Raw genomic sequence first — 21,961 nt, 5'->3', positions numbered from 1 at the left:
AGGAAATGAGTCTCAGATTCGAATGTGTCCAGCATCACAGAAACACAGCTGCTCTCATGATGATCACCAGACGATTCAGTGTGCAGGTAAGATTAATATGAGAGCAATTAGTAGCATAACTAGGATCATATGCGTCCCATTGCACTTATTGTGGCCCTCACCACACCCAAAGCTTCAAAGAATGAACTAAAATTCATACAAATATAACACTGTAATTCTTTTTTTTTTTCAGTATATTTCTATTTTTAGTTTTTCTATTTTTTTTAATCTATTTTATTAGTTATGCCAATTTTAAACACAATGACATCTCTTTAGAATGACTGATTGATTTTAGTCTCTGTCTTTCTCTCTTAGATGTGATGCATGTGAGACTGGTTGGTGGTAGTCCTTGTGCTGGTAGAGTGGAGGTTCTTCATAGAGGTCAGTGGGGAACAGTGTGTGATAATAGCTGGGCTATGCCTGCTGCTGCAGTGGTGTGTAGAGAGCTGGACTGTGGAGAACCTGTAGATGCTCTGGGTCTTGCCCATTTTGGTCAAGGATCAGGACCAATCTGGATGAGTATTTTAACATGTTTAGGAACAGAGTCTACACTGAAGAACTGTGGATCAGCAGGATGGAATAAACCTGTCTGCACTCATAATCGTGATGCTGGTGTAATATGCTCAGGTGAACAAAGTTAAACCTCAAAGCATTCCTCATTTTCTCATAATTTTGTCTTGATTATGTAAGAAAATAAAGATATATATTTTGGGATGTGGTTAGCTGCATAGCTGATTTAAACATGTCTGTTTTATTCTTAGAAATAATTACCACTTAAGAATTAGGCATCTTGAAAATAATGTTAATTTGCCATGATTATTTTACTGCGTTTTCACAATGATTTAAAGAAATATTTAAACCACACCATCCATAGTTAAAGGCATTGGTGACCTCAACTGTCCAGCTTCAAGAAGCATTTTCAGTGAATAACAATTACAATGAGATTACAATAAAATTTTTTGGGAAATTCAATTAAAAAACCCTTTCATTATATATGAAATGTTACAGTAACATTTAATAATGTATATATGTAGAAAATGTAATTGGATGTAAAACTTGCCACATCCAAAACCTGTTAAACCAACCTGCTCACCTTATGCTCACTTTTATGCAATATAAACAGGTCATAAACGCTCCAGACTTGCTGATGGGTCTAATCTTTGCTCTGGGAGGTTAGAGATACTTCATGATCAGACGTGGATGTCAGTGTGTGATACTGTCTTTGACCAGCAGGATGCAGAGGTTGTGTGTAGAGAGCTGGACTGTGGGGCTCCTGTACAGGTGCTGGGAGCAGCTGCTTTTGGCAAAGGAGACACTCAGATGTGGACACAAGAGATTCAGTGCAGAGGAAATGAATCTCATATTTCATTCTGTTCAGTATCATCATCCAACAAACACAACTGCAGCAGTGACAACATTGTGGGACTGATCTGCTCTGGTTAAGTATAAATATTCAGCATCTCTTCATTTGTTTTTGATACTAGGTCATGTCTTAGGTTTGAGTTATAATGTGATCAATCTAATGACAGCTTAGCTTAAGAATGTTTTATGCATTGTTTCTGAACTCTCTTTACTTCACTCAGGTTACACTGATCTCAGACTGATGAATGGCTCAGACACTTGTTCTGGAAGAGTGGAGCTTCAGTTTCTCAAAGAGTGGGGCACAGTGTGTGATGCATGCTGGGATATGAGAGCTGCCAATGTCCTATGTAGACAGCTGAATTGTGGGATAGCTGTGTCTGTTGTGGGATCAGACTGGTTTGGAGAGGGAAGTGGTGAAATCTGGGCTGATGTGTTTGATTGTGACGGGAATGAAACAAAACTCTCGGAATGTTCCATCTCTTCATGGAGTCGAGCTGAATGTTCTCACAGACGAGATGTTGGAGTCATCTGCTCTGGTAAACTTATTTGACTTTGAGAGCATTATGTTACTGAAAAACTTTTTAAATGTATTTTATAAACAATTTTTCATTGTATTCTAACACAATTCAGGTTCCTCTCTGGCTCTTCATGATGGTCTGGTGCGGTTGTCTGGAGAGAGACAGTGTGAGGGGGAGCTGGAAGTTTTCATCCATCAGGTCTGGAGGAGAGTTCTGCTGGACTCCTGGAGTCTCACTGAATCCTCTGTGGTCTGCAGACAGCTGGGCTGTGGCTCTGTGCTGAACTTCTACGGCTCCTCTTCATCCAGTCCTGAACACAGTCATGAGTGTGTGACGGGCTTCCAGTGCTCTGGGAGTGAAGCTCGTCTGGGGAACTGCAGCTCTCCACAAACTCTCAACTGCAGCTCCACACAACAGCTCTACCTCACCTGCCTTGGTGAGAACAACAACATCTGGGCAGATTCTTCAGTTTTTCGTGATCAATAATGTGTTTTTCTTTCTCTGAATATCAGATCGTGGGTCCATCAGGCTGGTGGGTTCTGGGGGAGACTGTGCAGGGAGGCTGGAGGTTTTTCACAGTGGCTCATGGGGGACAGTGTGTGATGACTCGTGGGATATTAAAGATGCCCATGTGGTGTGCAGACAGCTGCAGTGTGGAGTGGCCCTCAGTAACCAGCAGGTACCAGCCTGGTTTGGTCCTGGTTCTGGACCCATATGGCTGGATGAGGTGGAGTGTGAGGGGAATGAGACGTCCCTGTGGAGCTGCTCTTCTCGAGGCTGGGGAAAACATGACTGTAATCACAAGGAGGATGTAGGAGTCATGTGCTCAGGTAATAAGTATAAGGCTTTAAACATTTCAAAATTCAAGTGAACATAATGTTCACATTTTTCAAATTTGTGATTTTTAAAATTTAAATTTTTTTTTATGTAGAGTTTAAAGAGATCAGGTTAACTGAGGGCTGTGAAGGGAATGTGGAGGTTTTCTACAATGGATCCTGGGGTAATGTGTGTTTAAACCAGATGGACAGAGACACAGTGAGTCTGATCTGTCAAGAGATGAACTGTGGAAGATCTGGTTTTTTGTCTGATTCTACATCAAGACTGAAATCAGGTCCTAACTGGCTGGATAAAGTTACATGTCGACCACATGATTCCTCTTTATGGCAGTGTCCATCTTCACTCTGGGGACAGAATAACTGTGGTGACGATGAAGTGGCCAGAATCATCTGCTCAGGTAAAACAGATGATTTTTTTCATCAGTAAACAAAACAAGAGTTATCCTTTATTATTAGTGCTTTGAGAAGATGTGTGGAATACATTTAATAATAATTTAATTGTTGTTACAGAACAGGAGAGTCCATGAGTCTCCTCGAAGCTCTCTGACATGCTCCACATCTCCCCATCAGAGACAGTGTTCAGGTAAGTTAATTTAACAGAAACAACCATGAAAATTATGAATGTTGAATGCAACCCCTGTTGAAAAAAACAGCACATGCTGGCTAGGTATGTTTTGAAGCGTGGCAGCTGGTTTAAGCTGGTCCTTAGTTTGTCATGAGCTTGTTAAAAGCTGGTTATGAGTTGGTCCTGAGCAGGAGCTAGTTGCTTCAAAACATATCAAATATTTTTCGACAGGGACATAAGATAATGGTGTTTTAATATGAGAAACAAGCAGTATTTCATCTTGGAATATACAAAAGATGTGTGTGTTTTAGATCATGTTCCTCTCAGACTGAGTGGAGATAAGGGCCGGTGCTCTGGGAGGCTGGAGGTGTATCATAACGCTGTGTGGGGCTCAGTCTGTGATGATCAGTGGGACATCAGCGATGCTCAGGTGGTCTGCAGGCAGCTGGGTTGTGGGAGCAGCACTGAGGGCTGATGGGAATTCAGTCTTTGGTGCTGGTGAAGGTGTTGTGTGTGGATGAACAGAGTCGAGTGCAGAGGGAATGAGATTCACCTGTGGGACTGTCCTCTCTCCCTGAAAAACCACACTGACTGCTCCCACAAAGAGCACGCTGGACTCATCTGTGCAGGTCACAGCAAAATACTGAGGAATAATATTTATTTTTAGACCATTTTAAAGTGTGTAATATTGGTATATTCAGAACATTCCTAGCTTTGAACATGCTTGTGTCTGTTTTGGCAGATTTTACAGATGTATCAGTGTCCACTACTCCTGCCACAACAACATCAGTTTCTCCTCCAGTTTCTCCTCCAGTGCTCTCGACATCAGTCTCTCCTCCACAAACTCCTCCAGCAGCGTCTCTCTCCGTCCCCCCAGTGCTTGTGATTGTTCTGGGAGTTGTGCTCTTACTGCTCTTAGTGCCACTGCTTATACTGATTCAGCAGAACAGAGTGATGAGGAGAGGTAGGAGAGATCCAGAGACTGTCATATTGTGTCTTATTCAGTGTGTGATCAGTCATGTGTTGTGAACTGACAGCAGGTTTGTCTGTCTACACTCACAGCTCTCTCTAAGAGGAAACACAAGATGAAGACTGAGGCTGTTTATGAGGAGATTCAGCACAGACTCACTAACAGACAGAGTCTCTTCACTCAGAGGGGTGAGTAACTGTCATAGTATTGGATTTGTAGTCAGGATAATCACTTTATACAGAGGGATGAGTGAATAAATCACACTGATTTATTTTTGGGACCTTGAGTGTTATTTGAAATTATAGTATTAGTGTTGAGTGATCCAAAGGATATGGGGGGTTTTGTAGGGTTTTTTATTGTGATTTTTTGTTTTGTGGTTCTGTTTGATGGTTCTACGTGTCCTCTCCGAAGAACAGCATTCTGGGTATGAAGATGCTGATGAGCTTCTTTCAGGTTGGAGGACTTAAATATAGTAATGTCATCCGCTACTAAACCCTATGTACTGTATGTTGTGTAATGCATTTTTAATTAATTAAAAACGTTCTAAAAACATTCATATAGCAAGTTATCTTAGCAGAAATTATATACACCATTCAACAGATAATTTAGGTATGGTTTTTATTTATTTAATCATTCATTCATTTTTATATTTTTTATTAAAGCAAAATCTGCAGAAAGAGCCACACCTGAATATCATAATGATTTCTCCAGCACTAAAGGCCCAACAGGTGAGTGACTTCAGCTGATGGGTTTCACTTCTTTAACGTTTTGTACCTGTGAACAGTAAACCTGTTTCTGTTTATAGACCTTAGTTAAGGTAGATAGCATATTTTATGCGGATGAAAATGAGGATGTGAGGGACAGACTTACAGTATTAACAGTGGCATGCACTGTACAAAGTTTCTAGATCACATCATTTTTAAAAAAGTTTTTGATTACTGAAAGTTTTTTGGAAAGAGTTTTTTTGAACAATTAGTATGTTGATCAACAATAGTACAATTCATTGAACACCCTGTACTTCTATCCCATCTTTCCCTTCTGCCCTGACTAATATCTGTTCTCTCTTTGTTTTTAACTCATTTAGAAGAGCAACAAATCACATCAGAGAACTATGATGATGTAATCACTGTTGGACTGAGACATGCTACAGGTTTAGTTCTTATAACTATTTCTACACTTTTTAACCCAATGTATGTATGTATATTATTTTTAATTTTATATATGCATAGTTTCAATATCTAAAATTTTGTTCATTTGATGGAAACATTTAATTTTTCATTATTTTGTTGTAGACGACTTACCAGAAAACTATGATGATGTCATCATCATACAACAGTTCTCCAATGATAAAACAGGTGTGGGATTCAATTTACACCCTTCTAGATTGGAACAGGGTTTTTTATTTATTTTTCTTCAAATTATTGTGCCAAATAAAGTATGTGGTCCAGTGGTGTCCAAACCTGCTCTTGGAGGGTCAGTGTCCTGCAGAGTTTAGCTCCATCTCGTCCCAACACCCCTGTCTGGAAGTCTCTAGTGACTCTGAAGACCTTGATCAGCTGGTTCAGGTGTGTTTAATTGGGGTCAGAACTAAACTCTCCAGGACTGTGGTCCTCCAGGAGCAGGATTGGTCAGCCCTGATATATGTCTATTTGTTCATGTAATTAATAATAGCCACATTTATATCAGAGGCTGTTCAGGAGGAGTATGATGATGTGAAGAATGTCAGAGAATCTATGAGTGACATGTTTGGTATGTTTTTTTTACAACTTTTAGTTGTCATTTAGTCTTTATAATCACTTTATATGATTAATTTCTGTGGTTATAAAAGCTCATTTAAATTTACTGCTAGTTTTAGTGTTGTAGAGTTTTAGTATGCTTTTTTATGTATGTATTGATATATGAATCGTTCTCTTGTTTTTCAATAACAGACTATGATGATGTGGAGGAGGATCCAGGAAAACAGGCAGGAGGTGTATAACTCAAACCTCATACACTGCCTTAGATCCTTTAAAAGCTTTTAAAGTTTTAGCAGTCTTACTATATATGTTTCAGTTGCAATCTAGGAGTGTTTTGTTACATTCTGTACAGAAATGTACAATTGCAATTTTTGACAGAAAAAAATTGATTTTTGCTTTCATGACCTTTTCAAAAGGTGCTTGACTTTTTCCAGATGCTTTTACAAATCTTTTCTATTGTGTAGCCTTAGAAATATGAGAGAATAAAAACCTGTCATTTTCTGACATCAGTTACTTTGTATAAACATAATTGTGTTGAGTTCAGATGGTTCACCATTCAGCTACCACCCATCATTAATGGATTACAGTATCTTCAGCTTAATAATATCATTATATTAAATATCAAAATATAATTTACTGATGGTTCACTGTTAATATTTTGCTAAAGGACATTAGAATGTTACGGCAGCCGAGAGCTCAACGCGCTGCAACTTCAGAAAACACATGCAGATAGAAAAAGCACCAGAAAATTAAGAAAATATCTTCATCAGTGTGAGAGCACATGTGCTGCAAATACTCCCAACACAACCAAAACAATTAACTCTGCACACAAGTCACAGCACAGACCACAACATAAAAGTAGCACAGACCCCAACATACCCCCAAATATTGGTATTTTTGATTACCGTTTGTTACCACAGCTGTACTAATACCATGGTTATACTATGGTTTGTAGTAAATCCATGTTTAATTTGTGCATGGTTACCATGGTTTAACTATAGTAACCAATTTTTGTTTTTATTTACTTTTTATATAATAAATGTATTAATTAATTAATTTTAAGGCTATGGTTAACTTTTATTTTTTTTTTTTTTTATGTTTTAAATGGTTTAAGTAAGCCACATAATGTTAAAATAACTCTCACCTTTCAGAGCAAACATTGATCAGCATGTCCCAGCCATGTTCGTCACTTTGTGGTTCCCTCAAACATTTCTGATGTCTGTGTCTATTTGCAGCACATTTCTTTATTGTTTGTGTTGTGAGTATTTGCAGCATGTTTGTTTTGTTCAAATTGATGCAAGATGTTTCTTTAGGTTGCATGTGTTTTTTCATTTGCAGCGTGTTGAGTTCTCGCCCACCGTAGAATGTATAATATGTGTTTTTACAAAACAGCAGACATGAGCTCTAATCCTTCCTTTTAAATTAATAATAAAATAATAAAATTAATAATAAAATTAAACTTTTTTTTTTTAACTGATTCATTGATTCTTTATTTAACCAGGATAAAAACTCATTGAGATTAAAATCTCTTACAAGAGTGACCTGGCCAACAAGCAGGAACAAATAACAGAAAAATACAAGTTTACATCAAAAACTCAAATCATTCATTCATTCTTTATTTAACCAAGCAGGAAAAAGCATGTTGTTCACTTTATGTGCTGCAGTGGTGGTTTCTGATTGTCAGAAACACATGACATGAATACTTGCTCACGACGTCACAAAAAGTGAAAACACCGCGCCGCTATATTGCTTTTGCCCTAGTTTTTTTTTAATGATTTCAGTTTCTTTATTGCATTTTTTTAATCATTTTATTTTTATTTTATTAACAATATCAGAAAGAAACAGATAAACATTAGAACTGTCATAGATTGCACCTCTGTGGCTATCTCCGATCACCGAAGGACACCGTCTCCAGAGTATTGAACTACATTTCCCATCAGCCCCGTACCTAGGCCTAATCACCTGCACAGGTGTTTCCACTTCACCCCTCTATATAAACTGCCTCCGGACTCTTGCACATTGCGAAGTCTTTTTCTGTCCCAGCTAACATTTCCGAGCGGTTATTCTACATTGATTGATTCCCTGTTAGCTGACCCTTGACTGTTTACTGATTCTCGATTCTTCGTCTGCCCCCTGCCCCGACCTCCACCTGGTATTGTTTCTGATTCTGGATATCCTTTGACACTCTTGACGCTGTTATCTGATTACTGCCTGTCTGACCATTGTCTAATAAAAATACTGCAAATTGATCCGAACGTCTCTGACTCTGCATCACAAGAACAAAAACATAAACATATGGGGGGATACAATAACAATTAAAATGTAATTAAATAAATATACAATTGTTTTACAGTCATAAATGTTAGAATTTATGAATTTATTTATAATATTTGAAATAAATATACAATTGTTTTACAGATACTTTCTGAGAAGTGATGTGTAAAGCAAAAGTAAATCAGAAGTTAATATTTTACAATTAGGTTTAATGTAAAGGCAACGCGCTTTGTGAATGTGGAATTTTCCCAAAAAAATTAAAAATGTCAAAGTGTTCATTCTGAAATCTGAATAAAGATGTATGCTTTTGTAAAAATGCAACGTTAGTAGTTATGGAATTTGTGCTTATGTATGGTTATGTTGAAGTATAATATCACATATTTATTAATAAAACAGTAGGAAGCATGCTGCAAATGTTTCAAAATATTTCTGTAAACATTAGCAATTCGAAGCTTAATGATTTAAACGTTGCTTAAATTAATCACCTAACAAGTCTGAAACATTTATATCTGTATCAGTACTGCTGTACCCTATACGCAGAGTACGCAGTCTTGAAGAGTACTGAAATAACATGTTGCTCAAAAATCAGGAAAAAAAATAAAACGTGACGCGCCCATACACATCCGCATGCAGACTCATGTACAGCATTTAATGACATGAAGCTTTAGTGAAGTTGGTGTGTGGCAGTATCTCTGTGCTGGCTGTTCTGAGTGATCAGCAATCCATGATGAGAAAAGAAAAACAGTAATTATACCCTGAGATGACGACTTGCAGCTATGTTATTATATAATCCGGTTACTGTTTCTTTTTTTTTTTTTTTGCTTTTTTGTTTTTTATTTACGGGTCTTTAGATAGGAGATGGTTCTACCAAGAGATGGTTCTTTAAAGAAGTTCTTTGTGGAACCAAATGTTCTCTCACGAAAAATGGTCATGGCTTAAAACACCTTTTGAAGCACCTTTAGCTCTTGTAAGAGTGTAACTGCCAAATTAACCATGGTTTTGGTAATAACAATAATTAGACAATAAGGATATGAAGTTATATATGTTATAATATATATATATATGATATATATTATATCACTAGAAATATATATATATATATATATCTGTTCTGCTTATCAAGCCTTCATTTATTTGATCAATAAATGAAAAAAAAATCTGTAATATTTTCTATAGTTTACAATATTAAAAGAATTGTAGGTGATTTATTATCCCTTAAATTCTCATTCCTTGTTCAGATTTTGAGACTGTGTAGGATCTGGTTGGTGGTCACAGTCAATCATTGGTAAGTATGAGGTTCTTCATTAGAGGTCAGTGGGGAACACAGCATCATGGTTTTCTGGGATTTGGTTGATGCTGCAGTACTTTGTAGGATACTTTGATGAATGGAGAAAAGTAGATCGTTTTGGACCAGGAAAAGGAGAAGTCTGGATGGAAAATATAAATATTAGTGGGTAACAGTCTACACTAAAGGACTGTAATTTGGGGTCAAGAGGATGGTGTGTTATTTTTGTAAAATAAAATGATCATTGTGAAGAAGGATGTGGAGTAAGATGCACAAAAAAGCCCTAGTAAAGAAAATATATTAGAATTATGTATTATTAGAATTTTTTTTTTTTTAATAAAATTGTTGTTTAATCTCTAATAATTAAAAATATATTAGACAGCACACTGTTTGTTACATCATATATTTAATCATGTCACGTAATGACAGGTCATCACCCCACACTTGATAGAATGGATGTTACATGTGTTCTGGGAGATTATGCTGAATACTTCAGCTTTGATCACAGGAATAAGTGTGTTTTTAAAAGTATATTCAAATAGCACTATTATTTTAAGTTGTGTATTTCACAAGATTACTGTTTGGACTGTGGGGATCAAATAAATGCTCTTGATGACAGGTGCAGAGCAGCTTCTTTCAAAAACATTAAAAATAGTAAATGTTTCCAAAGATGTGGACTGTACTGTGTAGATATATATATATATATTTGTCGTTATAAACGCAGACCTAAGTTAACAATAGCCTTTAAAATAACTTAAAATGCATATATAAAAAACATAGGACAATATGTTTGGGTAAAATGTTTAACCTTTCATCGATAACACTGTTAAAATAGCCTAATGTAGGCTAATAAAAAAAACAATTTATTTGATAGGCTACATAATATGAGATCTCTGACTATACAAAACAGAGATTAGCAAAGTCCATTACTAAGATTATCTGCTGGACAATCTTTAATCCTTGTTTAATAGGCTATTTGACCAAACATCTTAATCCAAAGTTTACTTCTTTATTTGTTTGGTTTTAATTTAGTAAGACCTGTTTTGCTATAGATGATACAGCCTTATACTGATCTTCAAAAAAAAAACACTCCAGAAGAAAGAAAATAAAAACATGTGGACCTCATACCCCTTAAAAAATAAACCATGGTTTTAGGGAAAAAAAATGCTTAGTTTTCTTCTGGCATGATTTCTGAATGCTTGAGACTATAAAATCAATCAGACAACTTTATTAATAAAGTCATAGCCATACAGTAGGTAACTGAGTTACAATTTTAATTTGTAAATAATACAAATTATTTATTTATTTGCTTTAAAATTTTATTAAAGTGTTTTTTTTTTTTATTTTATTTATTTATTTTATTTATTTCACCAATTTGGCCAGGGGTCTGTGTTTTCATATGTATCATATTAGTAGATATTACAGGTTTAAAACTGTTTTTTTTTTAAACTAATTAATGTTTTAGCTTTTTTTTTAAAGATTATTTAAGATATAATTCTCGGGTCATGTTACTGATGTTTTCATTAAAAAAGTACTGAAAAGTAATACTACTATTACTACTAATAAGTATTATTATTCAATCAGTCAATCATAGAAACAGATTTATATGTGCATTACTTCCATCTCGTGGATGAATTATGTAGTGCAGCTATTAATGGTTCTGAATCTAAATATACAATAAATATATAAGTTTTATCTTAAATCTAATGGCTATTAAAGTTTTTAAATGTCATTATTTATCCAAACCACTTCTAATGTCTCCAATAAGACAAAAATGCTCTGAGATATGAATGCAACCCAACAGAGGCTCTTTCTGAGTCAGTGAGCGCTCCTCTGAGGAGAACAGCATCCTTTGTGTCCTGTACGTAAACCCTTTTAATCAATGTTTCTGATTATTTTTTTATTAATCTGTGGTTCTCTGGAGTCTAAACAAATATGTGGCCAGGTCATGTTATTCTCTATTTCTTTTCGTGCTGATGAAAAAAAAAAAGTTGGTTTGCAAACCTGATAAAATGAAAGCTAATTTAAATTCAGATCATGAAAAAAATAGCACTTTTTAAAAAGTAGGAAGTGGTTTCTGATGGTATACTTTAAGTATGGAATTTCCAAAAAAGTAAAGTGATGATAAAACTTTATATGGCATTTATTGTATATACAGTACCATGGTACACACGGTAAATGTTTTCCAGAGCTGGGTAGTTATGTAACCATATTCCAAAAATCAGGTACTCATAATTAGAGTATATTACATTTTAGAAATGCTCATAATCAGATTACAGTTACTTTTTTATGGATTACATTATTACATATTATTCACACAATGGCAGTTAATCCTTCAAAATTTATTGATTCTCCCTAATTCATATTTTTTTTTTCTCTCTCTCTCTTTTAAAATTTACTCTCTAAAAATCCTACTTTGTGTCATACATTTAGTTTTGGCTATATTCACAATACAGAATGGTCATGTAAATGTCATGTTAATCAGTTTTCAAACCATGCTTCTGAATTTGGGTGAAAAAAGTACCTCTCAAGAAATGAGATCATGTATGACACAAATAATAATGCAAGTTACTAAATACTGGTGATGTCTAGCTCTGAAACACTATACAGTCGTCTTCACTTCCAGAAGGACCTTAACTGCTGAATTGAGAAATCTGACCTGAAAGACTTTGGCTGTGGACAAAACAAATAAAATATTTCTGTTTATAGTGTTCAAGTGTTCAAATAATTTATTTTACATTTTTATGATTTAAATAATTATTAGCTTTTTAATCAACTCACAAACTCACTGCAGTTCTTACATTAAGCCCAGTTTGGGAAACCCTGAATTAATATCATTTTTAATGCATTGTATGTTTGTTGTTGTTTATATATTGTTTGTTTTATTTTTTTTTTATTTTTATTTTTTTTTTATTACGGTACATTTAATGGTCAATTTAAAACAAGTTAGATAAAAAAAAAAAAGTTATCTAAAAATGAGTCAGAATACATTACCTAAAATGAATTACGCTATAACTACAGTTTTCATCATGTAACCTGTAATCAGTAATGGACTACAAGTAATAAACTTGATGATGGACCATTGAATTATTCTATAAAATAATACACACCCGAGATGATGATGCGGCCACAACATGAAAGCTTTTTGCGTTGTTGTGTATTGTTTTTTTTTTAAAGTGCTTTTTTTTTTTTTTTGTGTTTAAAAAAAAAAAACTGACCCCAAAAAACAGAATAATCACATAAAAACATTCTGTATTGATATTCGTTATTGATATGTCAAATCTCAGGTTTTTATATTTTTCCCATTTTTTGTATAAATCTGTTATGCTTTTGTGGGATTTTGTTGGATTGTTTGGCCTTTTAATAGCATATAAAAAAAACTGTTTTGTATGCAAAAGGAGATTACATGATGCGGAAGTCAATGTCTGATTTAACATTTATAACGCAAAAAACACAGTGACAATCAAAAACCATTCCTAAAAATTAAACCCAAATGGAACATCAGTGATGGTACCAGTCTAAGTTCGCTGCAGAAAGTACTGAGTTCAATGAATAAGCTGAAAAAATGCGTGCATTTATTTTGGATTGCGATAACTAACTTTCACAATAGAAAGAAAAGAAAAGAAACAACAATCAAACTAAAATCAACTGTATCAACAAACTATTTATTAATCTTATGCGATCAGGCTGTGTTATAAACCCAATTAAAATAAATTATGCCATATTGCTTGTTCTGCTGGGGCTTATATATTTTAATTATATATTACTTTTAAATCTCACCATTTTACTGTAGGAAGTGTTGAATTAATATGTGGAAATTCAACAACACTGTAAACATGTTTTAAAAAATATATGTATTTTTTTCTCTATACTACACATATGTTAATGAATAGAACAAATATATATATTAGGACTTAATAAATGCTTAACAACAGAATATTAGAATCCTAGTGCAGCTCATGTCCCATCTCCATCAATATAAAACAAGCACAGTTGCCCTGTTGTGGTGACGTCAACAGCAATTTCACATCAATTACATAAGTGCTGCAGTCCATAAATGAATCCAAGGTCATGTTCTTCTACTTTTTGGTATTCTTTTCTTGGAATTATTGCCTGCAGTACTTAAGTTATTCAAAAGACTGCCACACAAGTTTATGAGTCCTCTTCATTGATGAACAAACAAACATTATGGAGCAGCAGTTTGTATTTTTTCACATTTTATTAAACACTGCTCATTAATACAAAATAACTGATGCAGCCAGCTCCATGCCTTACTCTCATTTAGACATGTAAGCTCACAGCTCTCCCTCTGTTGGTGGAAGTATAAGCATTACATGATTTCTTTCTCGGTAACCAGCAGAAGAGTAAGTGTTTTAATTTTAAACCATCACACAAGGTGTGTGGTCAACCCCCCAAGAGCATGATTTGTAACCGAGGGGGGCTTGTTCTGACATTGCTTAGAGCCCCTTAAACGGCAAATCCACATCTGGCCAGACAGGTTTATGTCGGTCAACTACAGAGCTTTTTGTAATTTGCAGCTGTTTTTGAACATGTTTTGAAAATCAGGGACCAGTTTCATATCGGAGACAGAACATGGAGAACGGGAAGGTCTGGTAACACTGCGTTAACGGACTGTTTATTATAAAACTGAATGAAAAATATCAGGAAATATCACTCTCACTGCTACCAGTGTATTTACAAAACATTCTGTATAGAATACATTTATAGCAGAAAGACAAAAAATAAAAATGAATGTGCTGTTGAATATGAACTCTAAATGAAATAAATTATCGATTCGTAGCTGTAATGTAGAACCAAAATAAATGAACATTCCTCTAGAAATTTATATTATTTCCTGTCACAAAGCAGTTAATCCATAAGAAGCTCCCTCAGTGTTGAGACACAAGGACTAGACTCTTGTCCTTGCTGTTAATAAAAAGCGTGTTTTGCTGCCAATCTGCTGGATGAATTACACATTACAGTGTTACATACACAACTACAGATACATATTGTCTTTGATATAGTGCCAAATTGATAATATCTTTGGAATAAACGCAAATGCCTATTTACCAGATCTTCTCTGAATAGGCGTTGTACACAATCATCGTCACAGTTCATTTTTATAATTTGTGTAAACATACTGGAATGTGTCTCTTGTTAGAACATCAGAGCAGTGTTGTTAAAATGCACTTTTATAATCATGTGCAGTTGTCCCCAAACAAATAACTCTAAAATGTTGCAGTTTATTAATTTATTATTTATAGCCAACTATCCAACAATTTGTGTGTGCAATGAGATTTCAGTAAGTGAGCAGTCAGTGATTCAGAGCTTGTATCTGCTGTGTTCAGGTTCAGGCTTTGATGCTGAATGATATCAATCTGCTTTAAAGACAGAATCAAACACACGGTGTGACAAGCAGAAGAAGATGGAGGGATGTCTGACACTCGTTTTACTCTCCTCTATAATCACTATAACCACATACTGGTACTAGGCTAACAAAATGTAGGTAAAGAGGTGAAATGATACATGTTGTAAATGAGCAGTTTTTATCTGTGATGGCCTTTATATCACTTACAGCTGGGACAGAGGCCTATTGTAGTCTAGACGATAGGATTTTGAGGACATAAGACTATTAATATCGACAAGTAATATTTTCTAATTTATCCATGTATGTACAAGACAACCAGTGTAATGACAAAGAATGATTTATCTTTGACACTCAGCTTGTGCTCCAGCTTTAGTTTTCCAGATAAGAATACTATGTTCTATTTGTGTGTAATGTGTTCTCTGTTATTCAAATGAATATATGAGGCTTCAGAAAAAAAGGGGCTTTTTTGCGAATGCAATAAATGCATAAATAAATAATAAATTAATTTTAATTTTAAATTAGCAATTTTTTATCAGGCTCCCATATGTTGTAAGGTTCAAGTAATTTCACTGTAAGTAGCAAATAAATTGTTAATAGTCAGTTATTGACTGCCTATAATTAAAAATGTCCCAATGTTCTTTTCATAAAAGGAGTCTGATAAATCTGAATCTTTTAAAAACAAAAATCTCAGACTGATATTGAGGTTTTTGCAAAAGACTGCAATTAAATCTTCATATGTTCTTTAACTTTGCTATATTCTACAGCTGATTGTAGTCTGTTTCTACTGGCTAAATCTCTTCTCCTTCCACGGGAACAGACTTTCAACACTGTTAGGATGGTCAGTGATAACAGCCTCTGTTGCTGGTCGAGTGGAGGGTGCTTCATGATGGACAGTGAGGAACGGTGTCCGTGTGTGATGAGGATGGATACTGATGCATGCTGGCAGTGGTGTGTAGAGAGCTTGGATGTGGAGAAGCTGTACAAGCTCTGGGTGATGGCTCATTTTGGAAACAGGCATCAGGACCAATCTGGACAGATGATGTGGCCTGTAGCGGATCAGAGTCAACACATGACGGAACTGTAGTTCATGAGGATGGGGTGATAGGTGACTGTGCTCATGAGGGACAGAATGCCTTCAGGTGAGTTGCCGCATACATCACCCTTGTTAAGCATCACCTAATCAGAACTTTCATCCATTCAGACATTATATACTGTATGAAGGTACAATTATTTGATGTTAATTTCCTTTTCATCAACAACCGAAGAGATCATGATTATTATTATTATCTAAAATGCATTTATTCCTTTAAAGATAAACACTGATATGCTGTTGTTTTTGCCTGGACTGCATAATTACAGATTGGGCCCATTCTGTTGGTGTGTAAAATTATTACTAGACACCTTACCGTTCTGAAGATTTATTCTTGTTGTTTGTTTTGTTCTGGATTTGGATTGTTACTTTTTCTTTTTTTTGTTCAGTTCTGAAGATTTAGTCTTGTTGCTGGTTCTCACCTGGATCTGGGAGGTTAGAGATACCTTCCTGATCAGACGGTGGAATGTCAGTGGGTGACCGCTGTATTTGACCAGCAGGATGCAGAGGTTGTTGTGTTAGAGCTGGTGACTGTGGGGCTCCTGTACAGGTGCTGGGAGCAGCTTGCTTTTTGACAAAGGAGACACTCAGATGTGGACACAATAGAATTCAGTGCATAGGAAATTAATCTCAGATTCAACGTTTCCAACTTCAAACAACCATTACAGCGCCCTCTCAAGAAAACAGTGGTGTGAATGATATGTTTCGGCTACACCCGCGACTAACTCTAACAACCACGTTTACATAGTGGTGCTTGCCAAAGGCAGAGCACTTTATTTTGTTTGGTTTTCCCCACAAAAATTTGTCATGTAACTCATACCCGCACTGTTGTACACCCATGGAATGAAAGTGTCCAAATTGTCACGGTGTATGGTTTGTGTATCCCTGGGTGTCCACTTAGAGGTCCCACTTCCCCTTAGCGTCACCCACCTCAAAACATAACATTTCCCTTAGTCTTGTTTGTTTCATTCACTGCTCATTGCACTCATCTGTCCCTCCCTGGTCATTAATCATTGCACTCAGCCCAATGTCCCCGTTAAGTATTGTAATCACCTAGTCTATAAATACCTGGTTTGTTTCTGTCTTTGTTACAGAGTCCTTGTTTAATGTCAACCCTGGTTTTTGTGTTTCCTTGCTTTGTTCGTGTTTTTGTTTGCGGACTGATTACCTGGATTTTGACTGGTGCCTGGCTGGATTATGAGTTTTGGATTATCCCAATAAAACACTGCAAATGGATCTACCTGTCTTTGTGCGTTTCGTGACACAAATCACCCGTATCTGTCTATTGAGAAGAGATGTGCTGTATCTTTTCTAAGCAATAGGACCTATGATGTTCACCACAGCGGACAAAAAAATGGGAAAAAAAAATCACATAGACTTACATTGAGAGAGTGTTTTGTTGAATTTGAATCTCTCTCTCTCTCTCTCTCTCTCTCTCTCTCTCTCTCACACACACACACAGGACCTTAGGAAACCCTTCCTCTCTCTTTCTAACTCTCTCTCTCACTCATTTGAGTTATCCTCTCAAGTAGCCAATGAGCAATGTCCAATAATCTTCATAGCCATACCCTAGCAACCACTTACAGCACCCTAGCAACCACTTCATAGAGTTCCATTTAAACAGATTAAAAGTGATCTTTGGATATTCATAGAAACATGGGGTTTTTGCTCTTTTGACTCATATTAGCAAACAGGACTTCCATCATGCTAGACATGCTAGCAGTGAATAGCTACATGCTAATAGTGATTAGCTAAGTGCTAAATCATGCTAAGAACTCTATAAAACTACCAACCACCTAGCAACATGAGAGTAACCACCCAAAACACCCTAGCAACCACATAGCCACCACCCAGAACACATTAGCAATGCCCTAGCAGCCACCCAGAACTCCCTAGCAACTGCCTAGCAACATACTAGTAACCACCCAGAACACCTTAGCAACTCCCTAGCAACCATTCAGAACACCCTAGCAACAGTGCAGCATTTTACTATTGTCACATTCCATGTGAAGTTGCCGTGTATAAGGGCTAGTTTATTTGATTTGTTTTGTTTGTATAGTTATGGTGCAAAAACCATTAAAAAGAGTTAAAATAGTTTTGAAATGAGTGTCCGTTATTGTAGGAGAAGTGTGCTGTTTTGAATGTTGTGTGTCTTTTGGGGTTTGTGTGTAAAGTTTAGAGAAAATATTAAGGAAATTTTAATAAAAAAAAATGTAAAACTCAAAATAAACTAAAGTATTATTATTCTTTTTTATTTACTCCTGTCCAGCTTTATTTGTCCAGTTTGAAGTATGTATAAATATTTGCAGGGCCGGCCCAAGCCTTTATGAGGCGCTCGGTGTCGTTGGTGTGAGTGTTTATTGTTATTGCTTGATTATTCACACACTATAAATCTAACTCACCCATTATCAGTTTTATTTGCTGTAGCTGTTTTGCTTACATCATACCAATGTGTTCACCTTTCTATGATTTTTAACTGTAACAGTAGCAAACCCACAAGAGTGTTCAGGTTTTAATTTGCACTTTAACTTTTAAAATCTTACAGGACTAAGTGGCATACTTAATGTGCTGTACTGAAAAGTAACTAAATAAACCAGCAGACAATGCATTTACAGAACAGAATATTATTTTAACAACATAAATTATCATACACAGCAGCAAGCCATCTGTACATAAACAACAACAACTCTTAATCTCTTAATATATTTATCTAACTGAGGCATAATGATATTGGAATATAATAGCAAAGACCCCAAAGGTAGGCTAAGATAAATAATGTTAAGCTGTTATCAGTACCAATTTTATGAAACAGAATTGTCTTATTACAAAATTTTATACCAGGAAGGTTTTTTTTTTTTACACAGAAGACAAAAACTTTCATCTAAAACTAGCTTACTAAAATGTTATTTTATATTATGTCGGGGTTGCCAACATTGGTTGCCTGGCTGAAGTGAGATGCATGACTATATTTAAAAAATAAAAAAAAATACACACTACCCTTTACCCACTCTTCGTCTATAGTGTACATTTTTTAAACACTTAAAATATTTTAAAGCCTATAGTATATATATTTTTTAACTCTACAGTTGTGCAGTAAAATTCACTAAGATCAACTTTTTATTAATGAAGATGAAAAATAATTGCCAAAAATGTGTCTCCTAGTGAAAAACAAGACTTTTAAGATGAAAATGATATGAAATGACCACTGGTAACAGTAGATGGCAGCACAGGATCAATCAGCTCAGTTACCATTTCCACTCCCTAATATTTGTCACGTTTTGTTTTTGGATTTATTATAAAATGATTATTATACACTATATACTATTATAGTGTACTAAAGTATAAATAAATAAGTTAATTATTAATGGTATAATAATTAAATAATAATGCATTAAGTATTTTATATTTAACTGTAGGAGCTGCTAAACATATTCAGCCAGGAGACTTGTCGCTGCTATAGGCTTTTTACTCTGAATTTACTCTGCATTAATGCACAGCTGTTTTGATCTCGGCTTGTCAGATAGTTCATTCCGTCCATTGCTACAATATTTATCACTGTCAGAAGTGTCAATCATAGCAGTGACTCGCGGAACAGTTCAGCTGATTCACTCGTGTATTTTTTACACTCGCGTTTGTCATTCCTGAAACAGTATACGTGGACAAACAAAAATTTTCTTAAAATTTAAAATGGAAAAAAAAGATAAACTTTCTGCGGCGCCCCCTAGGCAACTGCCTATGTCGCCTATGCCATGGTCCGGCCCTGCAATATATCACTAAAAATAACTAAAATAAAAATTCAAGCTGACATTTCATGTACTCTTGGAGCAGCCGCTTATAGTTCGCTCTGCATTGGGCCAGCTCTGTACGGAAAGCACATCTCTCCAGCTCTCTCTCCCTCACAGACGCACATAGGCTACAGTTTGCACACACGTTAACATACAATCTGGTCTACTTTCAGGTTTGGCTCTAGTATATAGCATAAATGCAAAAAAGACTAAAAGTGTGTGTCCACATTAGAGTTTTTAGCCAGCTGAAAAAAAAAATCAGGCGCTCTTCTTGAAACGACCAGCTGGTGGCGCTTGAAAACGTTTTGGTGGCGCAGCGTTTTTTCAGCTGATGCTTTAGCTGCTGTTTGAAATATATACACAGGGGGCAAGTCTGCAACGTATTACTCGTATCTCATTTTGAAGAATTTTATTACATATAAAAAAGCAGTAACCAGTAATACTGACTTCTCCATTGTTGTAGGCAGTCGTTGTACAAGTAGGATGGTTGGTCGCTATTTGTTTCACCCGTCCTCTATTTACAGCTCAGTAAATAGTGACAGTGATGAGGACTGCGTTTTACATTTATCAACTCAGCTGCAAAAAAATAAAAACAATTTTGTAATGACCTTGTAATTATTATGGCAGTGCATCAAAATTCTGTGTCTTCAGTTTGCAAAAAAAAACAAAAAAAAAAAAAAAAAAACACACACAGCGTTTTACACACCATTTCCGGGGAGCAGGTGTAGCCTTCATTACTTTAGTACAAACTAACATTTTAAAAATACGAACATTTTCATGAATTTGAAAGTTTACGAATTCAGAACGGATTTACGAAAGATTTACACAAAAACTAGTTCTGCTCGTGTTTCATGAATGAGGCCCATGCTTTTGTAAAATGTTTCATTTTGAAACAATCCTAAATTCTTTGTGTGTTTGTAATTATATTGAACAGAAACAATATTATAGGTGTATTTATTTATTTATTTATTTATTTATTTTTGCTGTAGATGACCAAAACTATGATGACGCCACTCCAAAAGAACAAATCACTGATACTAGCAGGTGTTTTTATAGATTTATTATCCTTCTAAACGTGTATTACAATTGTAGTGCATTACTACTACTACACTGCTACAAGAAAAATCACTTATGTACAGTAAGTGTGGCAACTGGCAAGCATTGTTTATGGACTTTTTTTCTCAGTAGCTTTAAGATTGCATCTAGTCTCATGTAGACTGAACTTTGATTAAACATGCAAAAGTCACATTGTAAAATATTCTGGACAAGAACCACTAACATGTACTGTAGATGGGAAGAGATGGTCTGACTGACATGTAAACCAAACACAGTCAGTTTTGTTTTGTTTAGTGGAGGGTTTATTTGAAAGTTTATTTAGGCTATATGTCATATAATGTACAGTTGCACAATGACTCTCTCTGGTCACAAGGTGAAGAACATGATCACCATTGAATGACAATTATGATATTTGTGGGCCATCTGAAAAAAAAAAGCAATTTTACATTAGTTACAGGAATTATTTTGACAGATGTTAAGGTTTTACTAAATTTCCCTCATAGTCTATTAAGCCTTAAAGGTAAGTCTTTATTTACTCAAATGTCATTTTATGTCGTTTTATAATTTTACAGAGTTGAGTATGATATGATATATTTATAAACTAATTTTGGTGGTTTTCAGTTTGTTATCAGTGCTTTTATGTCATCTCTGCAGGTGTTTGGCTTTGATGCTGTAAATAAACTGGAGAGTTTCCTGTCTCCTGTAAATCAAAAACGTGTGTGAGTCTGTGAATGTGTGTGTGTGTGTGCCTCCCCTCACTGAGGTCTTGATATGTGTGGAGGAGGAGTTCATCAGCACTGACAGTTTTGATACATATGGAGAAAATCAGAAAAGCGTCCTCTGATTTGTCACTGAAGTTGTTTGATGATTTCCTCTGTTGTGTCTAATAAGGTAATAGTGAGTGTGATTGGAGGATGTTGGACCTCTTTCTCTCTCATTAAGAGGATGCCTGTACTTCTGTATCATCAGATCGGAGAAGCTTGTTCTGGGTGTTGAGGTAATCATGCTGAGGATGATGGGAAGATGCCTGATGTTCATTTTACTGTCTGCATTTGTAATACTCATAACAGCTGGTAA

The 21,961-nt window shown here is 35.5% G+C and overlaps 2 protein-coding genes across 2 annotated transcripts in view; both read left to right on the top strand.

The window, feature by feature from the left end:
- Positions 1-389: 389 nt before the first annotated feature.
- On the top strand, positions 390-2,053 carry LOC122137119 (deleted in malignant brain tumors 1 protein-like). The gene is made up of 4 exons (XM_042722624.1): positions 390-666; positions 1,163-1,477; positions 1,623-1,818; positions 2,032-2,053. Exons 1-4 carry the CDS (start codon positions 456-458, stop codon positions 2,051-2,053), a joined length of 744 nt encoding a protein of 247 aa, XP_042578558.1. The 5' UTR covers positions 390-455.
- Positions 2,054-2,216: 163 nt separating this feature from the next.
- Positions 2,217-21,961, top strand: part of LOC109072205 (scavenger receptor cysteine-rich type 1 protein M130-like) — a gene marked incomplete at its 5' end in the record, with an annotated part of 44,679 nt that continues 24,934 nt past the window's right edge. The window contains 3 exons of the mRNA XM_042722622.1: positions 2,217-2,355; positions 2,432-2,756; positions 4,619-4,633. Of these exons, the coding sequence (XP_042578556.1) occupies positions 2,217-2,355; positions 2,432-2,756; positions 4,619-4,633 (479 nt within the window). The remainder of the gene's footprint in view (positions 2,356-2,431; positions 2,757-4,618; positions 4,634-21,961) is intronic.

This window comes from Cyprinus carpio, chromosome B4, assembly GCF_018340385.1.
Source record: "Cyprinus carpio isolate SPL01 chromosome B4, ASM1834038v1, whole genome shotgun sequence".
Lineage (NCBI taxonomy): Eukaryota > Metazoa > Chordata > Actinopteri > Cypriniformes > Cyprinidae > Cyprinus > Cyprinus carpio.
Note: the sequence above shows the minus strand (reverse complement) of the source record. Positions and strands in the feature narration are given on the sequence as shown.